The sequence below is a fragment of the Amborella trichopoda genome, chromosome 3 (assembly GCF_054954075.1).
Source record: "Amborella trichopoda isolate Santa Cruz 75 chromosome 3, AtrichopodaSantaCruz75HAP2 v2.0, whole genome shotgun sequence".
Lineage (NCBI taxonomy): Eukaryota > Viridiplantae > Streptophyta > Magnoliopsida > Amborellales > Amborellaceae > Amborella > Amborella trichopoda.
In genome coordinates this window covers 56714198-56731709 of record NC_142338.1, presented here as the reverse complement: position 1 = coordinate 56731709, position 17512 = coordinate 56714198, and the positions used below count along the sequence as shown (strand labels likewise).

At 32.4% G+C, this 17512-nt stretch overlaps 1 protein-coding gene across 16 annotated transcripts; it reads left to right on the top strand.

Annotated features, from left to right (window-relative positions):
* Positions 1 to 2458: 2458 nt before the first annotated feature.
* Positions 2459 to 10433, top strand: LOC110006851 (uncharacterized). Of its 16 annotated transcripts, XR_016051869.1 has the most exons (7): positions 2554 to 2680; positions 2940 to 3026; positions 3815 to 3936; positions 7030 to 7358; positions 7795 to 7883; positions 8676 to 8797; positions 9927 to 10433. XR_016051869.1 is itself a non-coding variant. In XM_088861614.1 (6 exons), exons 4-6 carry the CDS (start codon positions 7823 to 7825, stop codon positions 10135 to 10137), a joined length of 360 nt encoding a protein of 119 aa, XP_088717740.1. In that variant the 5' UTR covers positions 2459 to 3026; positions 3815 to 3936; positions 7030 to 7358; positions 7819 to 7822; the 3' UTR covers positions 10138 to 10433. The 16 variants fall into 16 exon arrangements, 12 of the variants coding, with proteins under 12 accessions (XP_088717740.1, XP_088717739.1, XP_088717738.1 ...); XR_016051870.1 differs by having other exon boundaries at positions 2459 to 3026; positions 7819 to 7883; positions 10045 to 10433; XR_002280170.2 differs by having other exon boundaries at positions 2459 to 3026; positions 7819 to 7883.
* The last annotated feature ends 7079 nt before the right edge of the window (positions 10434 to 17512 follow it).

Below are 17512 nucleotides of genomic sequence, written 5' to 3'. Positions count from 1 at the left end.
AAACAAAAACAATAACATAGAGGACCACACCACTACCTTCTCTTCTCTCTAGAAATCTTAATTTTGGATTGTTCAAGCACTCAAGGTGATTTGGTTCACATGTCTAAAATTATGGTTGTATATATCCTAAAATCAATTAGCTATTTAAATTAAGCATTTAATATAAAATAGTAAGTTTCCAATTAGGAAGTTTGGAGAATCTTTAATTTGGGAAGGTACGCTACTCCCTCTTTCTTCTTGGTATATAAACGCCACTCCTCTTATTATTCTAAGCACTTTACAGCAATTTCCTCTTCTTTTTTATCCCTAAGTTGTCCCTACAAGAATCGTAGAAACATAGGGTTTTTTTTTTTTTTTTTAAACTTTAAATCAGGATTCTCTCTCAACATACAAATCCTTGGCTTTCTCTTAAATAAACTTAGAAATCAAATTTTACCTTGTGTTAGACGCTCTTAAAAAGAGCTTGATCAAAAAATTAAATATTCACTCTTTGGTTCTTGCAAACGAAAGATAGATAGGTGAAAGGTAGGTATGCTGATACATTCATTGGTTCGTTTCTTTTTATTTTAACTACTTGTAAAATTTCATTGACTCAATGAATTTCTTATTACCATTAAAAAAATAAAAAAAATAAAGATAGAAAGTTTTTTCTCAAATAAACCTAGAAACTCAATTTTTGCCTTGTGCTAGATGCTCGTAAAAAGTGCTTAATCAAGAAATAGAATATTTGCTATTTGGTTATTGCAAATGAAAAATAGAAAGGTAAAAGGTATGTGCTATGATACGCTCATTGGTTCGTTTCATTTTATTTTAACTACCTGTACTATTTCATTGACTCAACAAAATTCTTATTTAATATTATATATACATAAAAAAAAGAAAAAAATATAAAAAGGTGAAACCTATGTAATGATGTACAAAAGATGAAGTGTTTTGAAAGTATGTTTAAGTTATGGTGTTGGGTTGCCTAGCCAGTTTAACATAATAATTATAAAAATTTAGGTGCATATTCTCTTAAAATATTATTTTTAAAATACGCCTCTTAAATTTTTAGGCTTATGTTGGTATTTTTTTCTCATTTTTTTTTAAATTTATCCAAAATGCTTTGGATCTTCACTATCTGAAATTATTTGTTACTCATTTTTTCTTTTTTGGTATGTTCTATTTTTTATCCTTTTTTTTGGATTTTCTAAAAATTCAAAGAACCCGATAATTTATTTTGAAAAATGATTTTTACAATTTTCTCTATTTTTTCCATTTTTCAATCTTATTATTTTCTTAATTGTTTAATTTATTATGCCGGTATGACTAGTGAACCAATCTAGTTCGGCCGGTCCAACTGGACCGCTGCCCTCATTAGTTTATACACCTGTCCAGTCTTGACAACATTGATTTAGCATCTTGATGGCTTTGAAAGAAGGATTTGCAAGGTCGTTAAATTTCCATGTTTTTTGGATAGTTAAATTTTCATAGTTGATATTTCTCTAAAAACCATACTTGCTCCCAAATTTCAAAATTCAAAGCGTTGCCACCGGTTTTCCCTTACTTAAATGCCATTGAATACTCTTATAAAATGGCTCGTCATCATCATCACATCCTTGTCCCAACTATTTGGGGTCCGCTACAGAAATCCTGGTTCACCATTATACTCTATCAAAGCCTATAGCATCAAGATGGCCATAAGCCTCAATATATTTCTCACTACGTCCAATCATGTCTTTTTGGGCTTACGCCTTGCCCAAGCTTTCTACTTGAACTAACTCGTACATTCTAATAAGTGTTGTAATGGGTATGTGCTGCATATGGCCAGCCCACCTAAATCTACTTTTTATCATCTTATCACTTATTGGAACCACACTTAAGTTATCCTCTAAAATGGCTAATTCCTAAAAATTTAACGGGAAGCCTGCTTCTGCACAACACCTTAAGGATATAAATGAACTAATCTACTCCATGGAGAGCTTCCTCTTTGATTAAAAGATGTGTTTATTTATTTATTTCTAATTAAATGCATGGTTCTCCTTTTCTGATAAATTTTATTTAGTTTAATTTCTTGTTATTTGCTCGTTTCTTCCTTTTTATTTTGTGAAATTCTTTGTTTTTTAAGTTATTTGTGTATGTTTTGATGTTTTTGCTCTCAATTTGGATTGGATTTTTTATGAGCTAGGTGCAATTCTAGTTATAACTTGAGACAATTTTGTAGAGATAAATTGTTGATTTTAAAGAAATTTATAGATAAAATGGTTGATTTTGTATATGAAAATAGTATATACAAGGGCGATGCTTTAAACAAGGTGCTCATCAAAAATTTACTAGGGGAGGTTGTTTTGATACTTAAAAATCCTCAATTTGATCATCCCGACCTCAAAAATATCTGGATGTGAGAAAAAATGGATTTCAAATATTAGAAATACTGCATCTTGTAATGTATTTTCTAAACCGTCAATATCTTAAGGACATCACCAAGATTTTTTTGTACTTAAACAACATGTTTCGACACTATTTGAAGGTACGTTTTATTTTGATTGTTTAGGGCCTCAGCCTTAACCAACCCACACCCTTTATAGATTTGGGCTCCAAATTTGAAAAATTCCACGTTCGACATCACTGTTGTAGAAATTTTCGATAGGTAACCAAACGTAGCATTTACTTCCGGATCTAAGAAGTAGGAATTGCAGGTACCATTTCCAACTTCCAGTTCCTGACGGCCCAAAGTTGTAACGACAGCAGATGGATAGAAATTCACACGGTTCCTGTGAATCTCCACCTTCACCATCGTATATTAACGGTGTCTTTCTTGCTAGTGTACCATTTATCATACACAACAACTGTATCTTTCCTTCCATAAAAGAGAAGTTATTTGCTCACATGTCTTTCGTTTCTTCCTCGCTTTTCCTATCGGTCCTGAATTTTTCATTAATGGTTTTCTCCTCATTGGTTTTCTTTTGCCCTAACTTACGGAGAGATGCTGGGTCTCTCATATTGTACGATTTTCCTCATATTGGGAGCAACCGCTGCTTTGATTGGTAAGCTTCTTCAACTGGGGTTCATCAAAAATTTTCCAGAATGTATGGCTTACAAAACCCTAAAGTTACGTTATTCATTTATTTATTAGGGTGTAGCCATTGAAATGTTTTTGAATTTTAGGTTATACACGACACTTATCATTCTATCTATAGATTATTTTACATGTCTTTTTTTTTTGTCAATTTATTCAATTTTGCACTGCACATTTGAAGTTGTAGTTCTTCAGACGAATTTAAGGTTTGAGTTTTGATGGGTGATTATGTTTTTATGGTATCCCTGTAACCAGTATTTCTGCTCGATGCAAAAGACGGAGACTCTGCATTTAATCATTTCGAGCCCAAGATGTATAGCCACGAGAACAAAAAAAGATTTCAAGTCCTAAAAATAATGTGTATTGTAGCACATTATCTAGACCTTTTGTAAAGTTTTAAGTGTTTGTAGACCTGCTTGATATACACCAATTTTTTGGAGCTTTGGATTTCATAATTAGGGGTAGATTTTTAAGTCATCATAAGCAGTTTTGTCACAAAAACTCCCTTTTTTAGCAATATTTAGAGTTGTGCCTTACTTTGATTGTTTAAGGTTGACAGCTGATACAAACCGCACCCAAGGCAAAGTAATGTGTTATATTTGAAGAGTACTTGTTAATGTTCAAGTGTTCAATTATTTATTCGTCCTGTAAAATTGCGTTTTCTATAATAATTCTTCATAAGAACTTCCATATTTTTCCAACTGGTACTAATATCAGTTTTTTTATGTAAAATAAATTTTTGGGTTATTTTTATAGGGCCCAAGGACCTACCTATAATTGCCAGAGCAGCAGGGAGGCTAGCAGGAAGAGCAGTGGGGCATGTGCAGAGTGCACGGGGTCATCTCCAAGATGTATTGCAAATGTCTCAAGCAAGTCAGGTATGAGATTTTGGGTTATTTTCTAATTTTCTCAGATTATATTGTTTTTATTAAAATTTTCATTTGATTGTATTCTTTCTTCTTGGCCCTTAGTCAATTACCAATAAGTTGGAAACCTGTTCATGGTACATTATATCAAAATGGAAAAGTATTGTATGATGGATTTTTGTTGTTTACCACTTTCACAATTGGAATTAATTTGCTGCATATTCGGTCACTTGCCATCAAAGAAAGAAATGATATTTCACTTGTTTCTGTATGGATGTGACAAAAAAAAAAAAGCTTAATAAAATGGGTTCTTAAAGATCTCAAACATTGTATTGGATATCAATACTGCATTTTGTTTGGGTATATTTTGATGTGCTTTGTGTGCTGAGTTCCGTGATTTTATCCTTTGAAGTAAGAGAAATAGGAGCCGTGCCATCCGGTGAACTGTATATAAATAGTAAAAGTTGAACACAACTATATTAGGAGTCTAGGGAGTTGTCCTATGTGAGTACATGACCTCCACACTGGAGAAATGTCTTTGTAGCCTTGATCCTACATTGTTTAGGTAAGTTTATGTATTCATGTTAATTTCTGATATTTCATACAAGGTTTTTGATGCACTATTGTGTAGAGATATAAATGAATTTCTTTGATGAATAAAAAGAAAAATATATCCCCATGTCTCTGTAGTGATTCTTGTTATTCAGGTGATTTATTTGCCATGACGGGTTTCATTTTTTGATGGTTAAGAGGGGTTTCTATATAGGATGGAGTGAAAGTTTTTGATGGCTCTATCGAAAAAAATTCTGGTAGGCAGTTGGCCTGTTCTGACAGTGTTTTTGGATTTGTGTTTAATCAAAACTTAAAACATTCCATGGAAAGGGGTGTAATGAATGGTTGGATGGTTTTTTTATTGGATTCTGGAAGTTATATCTGAATAATAAAATATGTTTTGCTCTTTTATGCTATTGGCTGTAACTTTTGTCTAATGGGAGCCCTGTGTCATTGATGCATTTGAAAGGTTCAAGATTCTTTTATGTTAGTGGGCTCATAACATTCATGAAGGTCAACTTGAAAGAAGATCAATCGAACTTGTTAGGGGGAATTGGAAAGATAAACAGTTTTAAGGATTACTATGATTTTGCTGTATAGATTTTGTGTTGTTGTGGGTGATGAATCCGGTGGTCCAACTATCCTCGAGTTGGACTGAACTCAATAAAAGCAAAAGATATGGTTTCCACTCTATGGACCAAATGTTACTCTATTCAAGCTTAGGGATTACCCCGTACTTAAAATGGAGAAATAGGTGGGAAGTGATGGGGTAACTAGGCATTTGACAAAGTCTATGAAAGAGAGTCAAGGGCCCTTGGTGGCAACCTACCAAGTTAATCTTTGTTTAGAATCTTTTTTCTTTTTTAAGAAAATGTCGTGGCAAATTGTGAAATAAAACTCTATTCCCTTAGGGTTGGGAGTCTTGGGTTTCACCAGCATAGGCATGAAGTTGCCTTGAAGCATGCCCCTAACCCATTACTAGATGATCATTCCTCTAGAAAACCCAAAAAAAGAAAGAAAAAGAAAGACTAAATTGTTAAATCTATGGCAAGAAGACAAATAGTGCCCATGAATCTGATGCCAACAAGCTTTCAAAACAACAACGTAGATATAATAATTAAAGAAGCATTTAAAGAACATCGAAGGTATATTAGAAGGTGGATAAGATTGCAAGAGTTAAAAGATGAACATTACCACCACATATCCACATAAGACACAACAAACTCATAGGTTTGGAGCATAATTAAACTACATGCGTATGCATGAAAGCATTTAAATGACCAACTGACATAAACTCTGGCTAGGAGCATAGAGTAGACTACATGAGTATGCATGGATGCATTTAAATGGTCAATACACGTGCATATAAATTCTAGCAATCTATTACCAAACTCAAATGCGAACACCACTAGAAATCCCCTGATAGGAGGTCAATATTGTGTTTCCAAATACCAAGAAGAAGAACCCATCAACATCCATAGGAGATATGGAGCTTTGTGCATAATTAAACAATTATAGCAGTGGTTCAAGGTGAGGGAAATATGACCAATTAAGTAAAAGTAAGAGATTAGTTGGGAAAATGCTTTGATGATGATGATGAAGTAAAAGTGAGAGATTGGGCTGATATCTAGACAGGTAAATTATGGGTTTTAGGATGAAAAGAATGGCAAATTCTGGGTGCTATTGTCAGAGAGAAGAATTGGCTGGTCTGAGTTTCAGGGAATGAATCTTGGGAGAGAAAGTGGGCCCATAGTCTTGAGAAGGAAACATGAAGCAACTTGGCTAAATCCTTGAGAGAGGAAATGGTGTTCTTGGGGATGCTCCATGAGTGCTGGGTAATTGAGAGAATGGGACATACTGTGCTTTTGGTGGTCCAGGAGGCTTTATTGGTCTCAAGGATGGTATGGAGCAGTTAACTTGTCAAGGTTTCTCCCCCCTCAAAACTCACGGACGCACTACTTTAAGTAAATTTAAACATTCTATTGCAAAGTAATCGCTAAGAAGACCTTTTTTTCGATGAGAAAACAAGGAAAAGATACCTGGCAATTAGATTTCCTTTGGGAACATTGTTGATCTCGTTGTTTCAACCAAAACTAATAATACTCCTCAATCTGATAGGTTAAACTCCAGGTCCATCTTGTTCTTGCTAATTTTCGATTGAAGGTGGATTGGACTGGAGAATGACCCAACCTGTCCACACTATCCTATAGCCTGGTCTTGTTTGATCCATTAAACCTTTTTGGATATATGGCATTTGAGAATGTTTGGTTGGATTAGATGTGTTCACTACTTCACATCCTAGACGTGGATGGGAAGCAACATGAGCATATAGCAGGCAGGTGTGTAGTCCTGTATTCATCAGCTAAGAACTAAGGATAGAGTTTTGTGGATGTCTACTCATCTCGATAAACTTAATATTTACTTCTGTCATTTTGTATTCTATGTGTACATGCAATTTCTTGTTTATTTTTAGATATCCTCGTTGAGAATCGTCATCACAATATCTCTTTCTTCTACGTTGTGTTCCTAACCTCCTCATTCTTTATTCTTTAGGTGCAAAAGGAACTTCAAGATACATTGGCACAATTACATGCAATTCGCTATGAAATCAGAAGCTTATGGATCATCAATCCCACTCCAATGACACGGAGTCTTGATCATACAGAAGTTACACTAAGTAGTGTACAGATGGAGATGTTGTTTTGATACTCAAAAATCCTCAAATCAAACATCTCGACCTCAAGATGCATGGATATGAGAAAAAATGGATTTCAAAGCTTAGAAATACTGCATCTTGTAATGTATTTTCTAGACCGTCAGCATCTTAAGGACAGTGCCAAGATTTTCTGTACTGAAACAACATCTTTCGACACTATTTGAGGGTGCGTTTTATTTTGATTGTTTAGGGCCTTAGCCTGATCCAAACCACACCATTTATATTTGGCCTCCAAATTTGCAAAATTCCATGTTCGACATCACTGTTGTCGAAATTTTCGATAGGTAACCAAACGTAGTATTTACTTCCGGATCTCAAAAGTAGGAATTGCAGGTGCCATTTCCAACTTCTAGTTCCTAAACGCCCCAAAGTTATATAGACTAACAGTATTCCCAATGATAGGAATTCACACGGTTCCTGTAAATCTCCACCGTTCAGCATCGTATATTAACGGTGTCTTTCTTGCTAGTGTACCATTTATCATACACAACTAGTTTATCTTTCCTTCCTTAAAAGAGAAGTTCTTTGCTCATATGTCTCTCGTTTCTTCCTCGCATTTCCTATCGGTCCTGAATTTTTCATTAATGGTTTTCTTCTCATAGGTTTTCTTTTGCCCTAACTTACAGAGAGATGCTGGGTCTCTCATATGGTGAGATTTTCCTCATATTGGGAGCAACCACTTCTTTGATTGGTAAGCTTCTTCAATTGGGGTTCATAAAATTTTTTCCAGAATTTATGGCGTACAAAACCCTAAAGTTTCGATATTCATTTATTTATTAGGGTGTAGCCATTGAAATGTTTTTGAATTTTAGGTTATACATGACACTGATCATTCTATCTATAGATTATTACGTGTCTTTCTTTTTTGGCAATGTATGCAATTTTGCACTGCACATTTGAAGTTGTAGTTATTCAGACGAATTTGAGGTCTGAGTTTTGATGGGTGATTATGTTTTTATGGCATCCCTGTAACCATTATTTCTGCTTGATGCAAAAGACAGAAACTCTGCATTTAATCATTTCGACCCCGAGATGTATAGATATGAGAAAAAAAAGGATTTCAAGTCCTAAAAGTAATGTGTATTGTAACACATTATCTAGACCGTCCATTTTGTAAAGTTTTAAGTGTTTATAGACCTGCTTGATATACACCAATTTTTTGGAGCTTTGGATTTCATAATTAGGGGTAGATTTTTAAGTCATCATAAGTATTTTTGGCATGAAAACTGCCTTTTTAGCAATATTTAGAGGTGTGCCTTACTTTGAATGTTTAAGGTTGACACCTGATACCAACTGCACCCAAGGCGAAATAATGTGTTGTATTTGAATGGTACTTGTTAATGTTCATGTGTTCAATTATTTATTCGTCCTGTAAAATTGCGTTTTGTATAATAATTCTTCTGAAGAACTTCCATATTTTTCCAACTGGTACTAATATCGGTTTTTTTTTTTATGTAAAATAAATTGTTGGGTATTGTTTTAGGGCCCAAGGACCTACCTATAATTGCCAGAGCAGCAGGGAGGCTAGCAGGAAGAGCAGTGGGGCATGTGCAGACTGCACGTGGTCATCTCCAAGATGTATTGCAAATGTCTCAAGCTCGTCAGGTATGAGATTTTGGGTTATTTTCTAATTTTCTCAGATTAAGTTGTTTTTATTAAAATTTTCATTTGATTGTATTCTTTCTTCTTGGGCCTTAGTCAATTACCAATAATTTGGAGACCTGTTCATGGTACATTATATCAAAATGGCAAAGTATCATATGATGGATTTTTGTTGTTTGGCAATTGGAATTAATTTGCTGCATATTCAGTTACTTGAAAATAGGATTACATACCCCTGACCAGGAAACCAGAGCATGATTCCCCACATGATATCTTGGAATTCAACACAAGAATTTGGATTACAAACCCCAGACAAGGAAACCAGAGCATGATTCCAGTTATGATCGAAATGGATTAAAACAAGAATTTGGAAAATAGCAATCACCATATATGGAAGAGATTAATATCAGGTAATTAATCACTTCGAACAAGGATCGTTCATTGAGGAGATTACTAAGAATGGCCAATTCCAGCAAGTATTTCTCTTACATCTATAAAATAGAATATGGGAAAAACAGTTCTAAGGTCATAGGTTCTCTCTTACATCAAGACACAAAAAAACCAAAGAAGACAACTTTTATAACAATAATTCAAGACACAAAAAAACCAAAGAAGAAAACTTTTATAACAATTATTCAGTTGGCAATGGGCAACTGGTAACGGCACACCGAACAGCTACTTCCATTCTCTAGTCAAGTGAGAATGCACTCCCCATGACATCTGTGCGAACAAGGCATCGTCCTTGCATCAACTGTTCTGGAATCCATCTCACATATGCAAATGATGGAGATAACCTCTTCATCCTCTTCAATATCTACCCTCTCGAAGGACTCCACTGCATACCTAGAAACAAAAGATGGTGCTTCGTCTTCAACTATATCTTCTACCTCTCTCACAATCTCCATCCACAATTTTACCACAAGTGGTTCTTGGGGTGCCATGGGCTCTCTATTAATGACCTCTAATTTCTCCCAGAATTTATTAGTGAGATAATCTATTACATGATTGATGATTTGGTAGGCCACATCCATACGATGGAACCTATCCTTCAAAAAATGATAAGTGATTGGTCTGGTGTTTAGCCATTGGGTAGAGGTTATGATGGTGATACGCTTGTTATCTTGCTGAGTAGGGAGTAAACTAGTGAACGTTATGCGCTGAGACAGGCCATTTTCGAAGATTATGCTTCCTTTTATCGGGCCTTCAGGGTCAACAATCGGGGAATGCAACCTTACTCGTTCGCTTTCCAGTTTACCCATGCAGAAGCCATTCAAGCTGTTGGTGCGGAAATAGTCCATAGTAGCAAGAAGTTGGTGGACCTGCAAGTGAAGCTGAAGTTCTGAACAAAGGAGATGGAAAGAGGGAAATTCAATTTTGGTATCTGCATAAATATCCCTCATATTTATTGCAATTTGAAAGCTTTACTCAATATTTTACATCTACGTTCATGTCCGACTGTTTCAGACATGGTTGCCCTAAGACCGATAATGTCTCTCTTTATTAACAATGTCATCCATGAGCTTTAGATTTCGTAGGAAATAAGACGGTCTCTGCAATATTCCTATTGTCTTTTTAATCAAATTCTTAGAGGGGTAATTCTGAGAAATTAATTCTTCCTAGAAATACATAATTCTTTGAATATTGAGTTTACTTTCTTGATGAGCTAGGATTAACGCATGCCTCTCTTTTGTATTAGATTCATCTGGTACGCCTTTTGTGAAATATATAGACAAACAAAACAGAGTTCCTACTAACGAATCAATTTTTTATGTAAAAAACAAGAAGGAAAAAAAGAATCGTACATGGCTTGTGTTTTTTCTTTTGTTCTTCTTCTTTATTTTCGGTGTCGATAGATATTTGAAATCGTTTTATTTGATTTATGTGGTTATCAAGAGCCTCCCTATGTTGCTTTCATCCCAAAATTCGAAGAATTGTTTGTAACTTTTTTTAATGATCTCAGTTTTTAAAATATTCATTTAATTATTTCTTAAAAAACATCTTGCCATGTAATGATCTGAGTGTTGAAAATCGATCATCTTAATTTATCAAAAATATCCGAAAAGATTATTAAAGTGAAGTTGAAAATATTTGGGTGGTTAACAAAGTATTGAATGTAATTAGTAACCAGTTAATCTTTTGAAAAGATGAAACTCATGTACAAAAATAATACATAAATCAGAACATACCTTCGGAAATGGTTCATGCCACTAGTGTCTCCTGAGAAAATCTCAGCCCTTCATTATTCATTTAAGATAAGCAAATAAATTTTGATTTACAAGAAAAGGAAGATTACAATCACAAATGGATATCTTAAAAAGAGATATCTTAAAAAGAGTATGACGTAATAGGGATATGGTATTTGGTTTAAATGGAGCCAAAAGATATTGGATAAATTACACACCTATCCGTCATTAAAGAGTTGTTACAATTTTACTTAAAATTTTCACATATTACATTTAAATTTTTGGACATTATATGCATATCCGTTCTTAGGAGTCCCAATTTTTTTTTCCAATATTGTCTTATTTTTGGATATTAAGGATCCGAAATAAAGAAAGAATTCAGAACTTCAAGGTCCAAAATTTCCCTATTTCTAGATCTTTAGGATTCCCAAAAAAAAAAAAAATCCATACAATCAATGTCTGGAATATAAAACATTTCGTATTCTGAAATTGTATATTTTATATTTTATTATTTTTGGATTATAAAATTTTAAAAATTAAAAATTTCAAATTTTGAAAATTCAACAAATTCAATCATCGAGTTCACGCATTATCTTAATTTATCAAAAATGTTTGAGCAGATTACTAAAATCTTCGGGTGGTTAACATGGCATTTAATTGTAATTACTAACCAGTAAATCTTTTGAAAAGATGAAATTCATGTACAAAATAATATAGAAATCAGTACATACCTTCGGAAATGGTTCACCTCTCTATTTTTTGTTCTTATCTCGCTACAAGAACAAAGTATTGATCAGTGGCACAAACCAGGAATGGAAATATGTTCTTGTATGCATTAAATAGGTTTCAAACTAACTCGAGTAAAAATAAGAGTTCCTACACGACCAGTGTTTACCATCATGCCACTAGTGTTGCATAAGAAAATCTCAGCCCTTCAATATTTATTTCAAATAAGCAAATAATATTTGGTCTACAAGAAAAAGGGATATCTTAAAACCGTGTATGACGTCATAAGGATATGCGATTGGTTTAATGGGAGCCAAAAAATATTGGAAAAATTACACATATATCCGTCATGTAAGAGTTAATACAATTTTACTTAAAAGTTTTACTTATTATATTTAAAATTTTGGATATTACATATATATCCGTTGTTAGGAGCCCCGAATTTTTTTCCAATATTGTCCTGTTTTTGTATAATTATGATCCGAAATAAAAAAAGAATTTGGAACTTTAAGATCCGAAATTTACCTAGTTTTGAATCTTTAGGATCCCAAAAAAAAATTCCTGACTATCAAAGTCCAAAATTTCCCTACTTTCACAGTACTTTAGTATCCGAAATAAAAAATATTTCGGACTCCGAAATTATAAATTTTTTATTTTATAATTTTTGAATTTTTAAAATTTTTAAAATTCGAAAAATTCAATCATTCTTAGTTCACGCAAAAATAAATTTCGGATTTTGAAAATCCAAAAAAGGATAATTTGATCATTCTTTAAATTATTGGCAAAATGTTGTAATAACAGTAATAAATTAGAATTTTACCTAAAATTTTCATTTATTACATTTGATATTTTGGATATTACATGTACACCTGTTCTTAGGAGCCCCTAATTTTTTTTTCCTATATTTCTTTATTTTTGGATATTGAGGATCCGAAATAAAAAAAATAAAAATTTAGAAGTTAAAGGTCCAAAATTTTCCTATTTTCATATCATTAGGATTAAAAAAAAAAAAAAAAAAATCCAGTCTATCAAAGTTCGAATTTTCCCTATTTTTAGATCTTTAGTGTCCGAAATAAGAAACATTTTGGACTCTATTGTAGATTTTTTATTTTATAATTTTTAAATTTTTAAAATTTTAAAAATTAAAAAATATCAGATTTTAAAAATCCAAAAAAAATTGAAGCACTTCAGCTCACGCAAAAATTTCGAAGCACTCCGTAGTATTTTAAATGGAAATTTGCTAACTATAGTGACTCGTCACTAAACTCGTATTTAACATTACCTCATTCTCTCCCAGGGCCACTCACAAGAAGCATATTGGGCCATATTATATTGTTGTGCTTTGGATTCCTTTTGGTATCCTATTTTTTGTTATTAGACGAGCTAGGGTTTGTGTGACTGAGAGAGGGCTTGTGAATTTTATAGACATGATCTAAATGGGAAAATTGTTTCATGAGGACTAGACCGCATGATATCGCAAAAAGTGCAAAGCATCTAGATGGATGCAAGTATGTGTTCTATCTAAAAATAATGAAAACTAACAGGTTAAATGTTTTCTTACAAAAAATAGGACGAACATATGTGGTATGTTTATTTATAAAGTTATAATGGGGAAACTTAAAATCAATTTTGAAAAGAAAATAACATGGGGTTAAGCCAATTAAAGCTCATAAGGAATCAACTAAACTATAATCAACATAAGAGGCCTTTATTTATTTATTTGGGTACCTCCTAAAAAATACTATTATAATACTAAAATTTCCCCAATTATCATAAAGAGCCTAAATTGTCTCTATTCAAAGTTTTTTTTTATTTTTTTTAGGTAATTTAGTGGGAAAGGTATGCCCTTACCCGTTTTGAAGTTAGGCTAGTTACATTTTGAAGGTGTCAATTGATGGTGTCAGCAGTAGGAATGGATACCACAATATAGTAACTAGGTGTGAGGATACTACCACCACGACCTAGCACCTTTCCTATTCAAAGTTAATAATCATGCATAGACATGAGCATTTTAGTAATTTGACCTGCCTGAGAAGGCCCAACCAAATAACTAGAATAGCCCAACTTCTTCATGTGAATGAAATTAGTGAAATGTCAATATTTGTTTATTTACGGTTGTAATCCCAAATATGAGTAATTTGGGTAATCTTAAAGATTTTTCTTGATGAGGAAGTTGAATGAAATAAAAAAGAAAAATATCTCCATACGTCTCATTTTTTAGTTTTATATCTCAATAGACTGGATGTTTCAAAATATATATTAGGTCATAAAAATTCTAAGTTTTATATCTTTTAACTTCCCAAGCAAACTTTATCCCCTTTGAACTTATTTTTTTGTTCCAAACAAATATAAGAAAGACATATCTTTTCTAAACACCATCATTTCTCTCTCCACAATATTTTCCCTAAATCTTATTCTCTCTACCTATTTTTCAACTCTCTCTTCTCGTATCTCTCACTCTCTTTCTCCTCCATTAGAGGGAAAAAAAAGGTGAATGTTAGAGAGAGAAATTTACGAGGGAATATATCACGAAAAGAGAATGTGGGTTTAAAATGAACATGCCTTTTTTATATTTGTTAAGGCTAAAAAAATAATTAAAAGTGGATAAAATTAGTCAAGGGGTTAGGAGATATATTTTGATCTATTGAGATATAAAAACAAAAATAAGAGGTACGAGGATAATTCTCCAAATAAAACTTAAAAAAATAAATTGATTAATTGGGGTTTTTATTGCTTAATGACTTTGCAAGGGGATTTGACCCCTTAAATCATATTTACCAATGGAAAACGAAAGAAGAACAACACGAGCCCTAATAAGTTCTCATTCTTTCCACCATCGAGCCCCTTGAACTGCTAGGATTCATGAACTTGGGCCACCTTCAATGTGAAAACTCGGTTTATGATGGGAAGGGCTTTGATAATTCAACGACACAATCTTACTAATTATAATATTATACTAGAGGTCGCGATACGTATCACGAGAGAGCTCACCTAATTTTTTAAAAATAGAAAATTTACTCTCGGTGTGAAAATAATTGCAGAATTACCATGTGGTTCATGGTTGCCCCGATTTTATGCGAAAGTCATTCTTTTTGTGGTTTTTTTCTTCTAATTTATTCAATTTCATGAATTCTAGGGCAGTATGATGCCCTAGGTATCGGGTTGCCCCATTTATGGGATAATTCAATATTAGAACATCGAATTGCCCTAAGATTGGGGCAGTTCGGTATTCTAAAGATCTGTACGTATGGAGCAGTCCAATGTTTTTAATATCAGACATCTCCATCTATAACATTTCTTTTTTTTCTTTTCGTTCTTTGCTTGTATGAAAATAATTCACAGTTGGATGGTGGGTGCAAAGATTTGTTATGCAACTTCTACCTTTTAAGTTCTAGTGTTATTTTTTGTTCATTTATTTATCGTTATCGGTTGAATCCTAGCCAAAATTTTGGTATTTCCCATTATAAATGTTATTTTGTTGTTACACATTTAAACAAAAAACAAAATTGGAGAGATTCTAAAAAGGTGCAAAGGAGATTTATTTTGGTCAAATCCCAGACCATAATAAAGGAATTTCTTTGCATTTTTAAATAACATTGGATTAACGTGTTTTAATAAGAAAAATAAATAACAGCGTTTGTTTTGTAACACATTTAATAAGTCGTGGAATGACCATATGGTCCCCAGCCAAAAAAACCCTGGTAATGACTTCTAAACGAGCTAGGGATGGGTATAGGTCTTCTTGATAAACTTGGCAAAACTTCGAACACATGGTGTTCAACTAAGCCCAAGTGCGGTGAAAGGCCTGGCTTCATATGCAAAAAAGTGCCTCCTGAAGTTAGGTGTGATAATATCAATTGATCTCACTCATAATTTGATATTTTTTAAATGTTGAGAAAATATAGTAATAACGGATATAAAATGGGTAGGTTAGTAATAACGGAAAATGTTATGTCTCTTTTTAAATAAACCAAGAAACTATATTTCTGGCTTGTGCTATAAGCTTTCAATGGAGTTATTTTAATTTCACCTAAATATTCTTATTATTACTACTCTACCCATTTTATATATGTTATTATAAAATTTTGCCAATAACTTAAAAAATACTAAATTGTTATTTTTGGAGTTTCAAAATTCACAATTTATTTTTGCATGAACTAAGTATGATTGAATTTTTCAGATTTTCAAAATATAAAATTTTTTAATTTTCAAAATATAAAATTTTTTAATTTTCAAAATTCAAAAATTATAAAATAAAAATCAACAATTTCGGAGTCCGAAATGTTTTTTATTTTAGATACTAAAGATTGAAAAATAGAGAAATTCCGGATTTTGATATTCCGATTTTTTTTTTTTTTTTTTATCTTAAAGATTTGAAATAAAGGAATTTCAGACCTTTAAGTTCTGAATTTTTTTATTTTAGATCCTGAAGATCGAAAAATAGGGAAATATTGGAAAAAAAAATAATTGGGGCTCCTAAGAACGGGTATACATGTAATATCCAAAATTTCGAATGTAATAAGTGAAAGTTTTAGTTGTAATAGCGTTTAAAATAATGGATGTATATATAATTTTTCCGAAAAAAAATCCTTAATTATACCATCTATGCACTTGAAAAAAATAATGACTCAGTTCATTAAAGATCATTCAAATTTTTTATGTTGAGATTTAAGTGTAAGAAGACTCTGATTTCAAATTTTTCTTATGATAATAATTATCAAGTGATTATTAGGTGATTAGCAAAATTTCAAGTTGGAAAAAAAATCCTCCCAAATAAATATTCTGACCGAGGGAGTAGAAGTAAACTATACTTCCTTAAGGGCATAGTGTCCATTATTTTAAAGGAAAAAATATTATAAATATTTATTTAGTTTAGTTTCTTGTTATTTGCTTCTGTTTACGTTTCTTCCATTTTATTTTGTGAATTTCTTTGTTTTTTAAGTTATTTGGGTATGTTTTGATTTTGTGAATTTCTCTGTTTTTTAAGTTAATTGGGTATGTTTTGATGTTTCAACTCTCAATTTGGATTGGATTTTTTATGAGCTAAGTGCAATTTTAGTTATAACTTGAGACAATTTTGTAGAGAAAAATTGTTGGTTTTAAAGAAATTTACGAATAAAATGGTTGATTTTATGTAGGGAAAGAGTTTATATGAGGGTGATGTTTTAAACAATCAAATTAAGACGCACATCAAAAATTCATTAGAAGACGTCATTTCGATACCCAAAAATCATTAAATCGATCATCCCGACCTTAAGATGTCTGGATATGAGAAAAAATGGATTTCAAGTCTTAGAAATAATGCATCTTGTAATTTATTTTCTAGACGGTCAACATTTTAGGGACATCACCAAGATTTTAAGTACTGAACCAACATCTTTCGACACTGTTTGAGGGTGCGCTTTATTTTGATTGTTTAGGGCATTAGCCTTACCTAAACCACATCGTTTAGGGAAAATGTTTCTATACTTATCCTACAATATAGAAGATCTATGCTTCCCCTACCATCCAGCCGTCCAATTTTGATCAAGAGAGTCACTCAATGTTTGATCTTAGATCCGACGTCTCAAAGCATTTTATTTTTTGTCTTTTTTATACAAATTGTATGATTATGAAATTTGGTTCATGCCATCATCTCATTGGGCCGCACCTATTAAAAATATTAAAACTAAATTTTCAATAAAATATCATGACCAAAATACCCTTTGAAACTTTCAAAGGGTTTTGATCATTTTATTTTATTAAAAATATTTTTTAATATTTTTCGCTCGTACAAGTTTAATAGAGGATTGGACGTCCAAAATTAAGT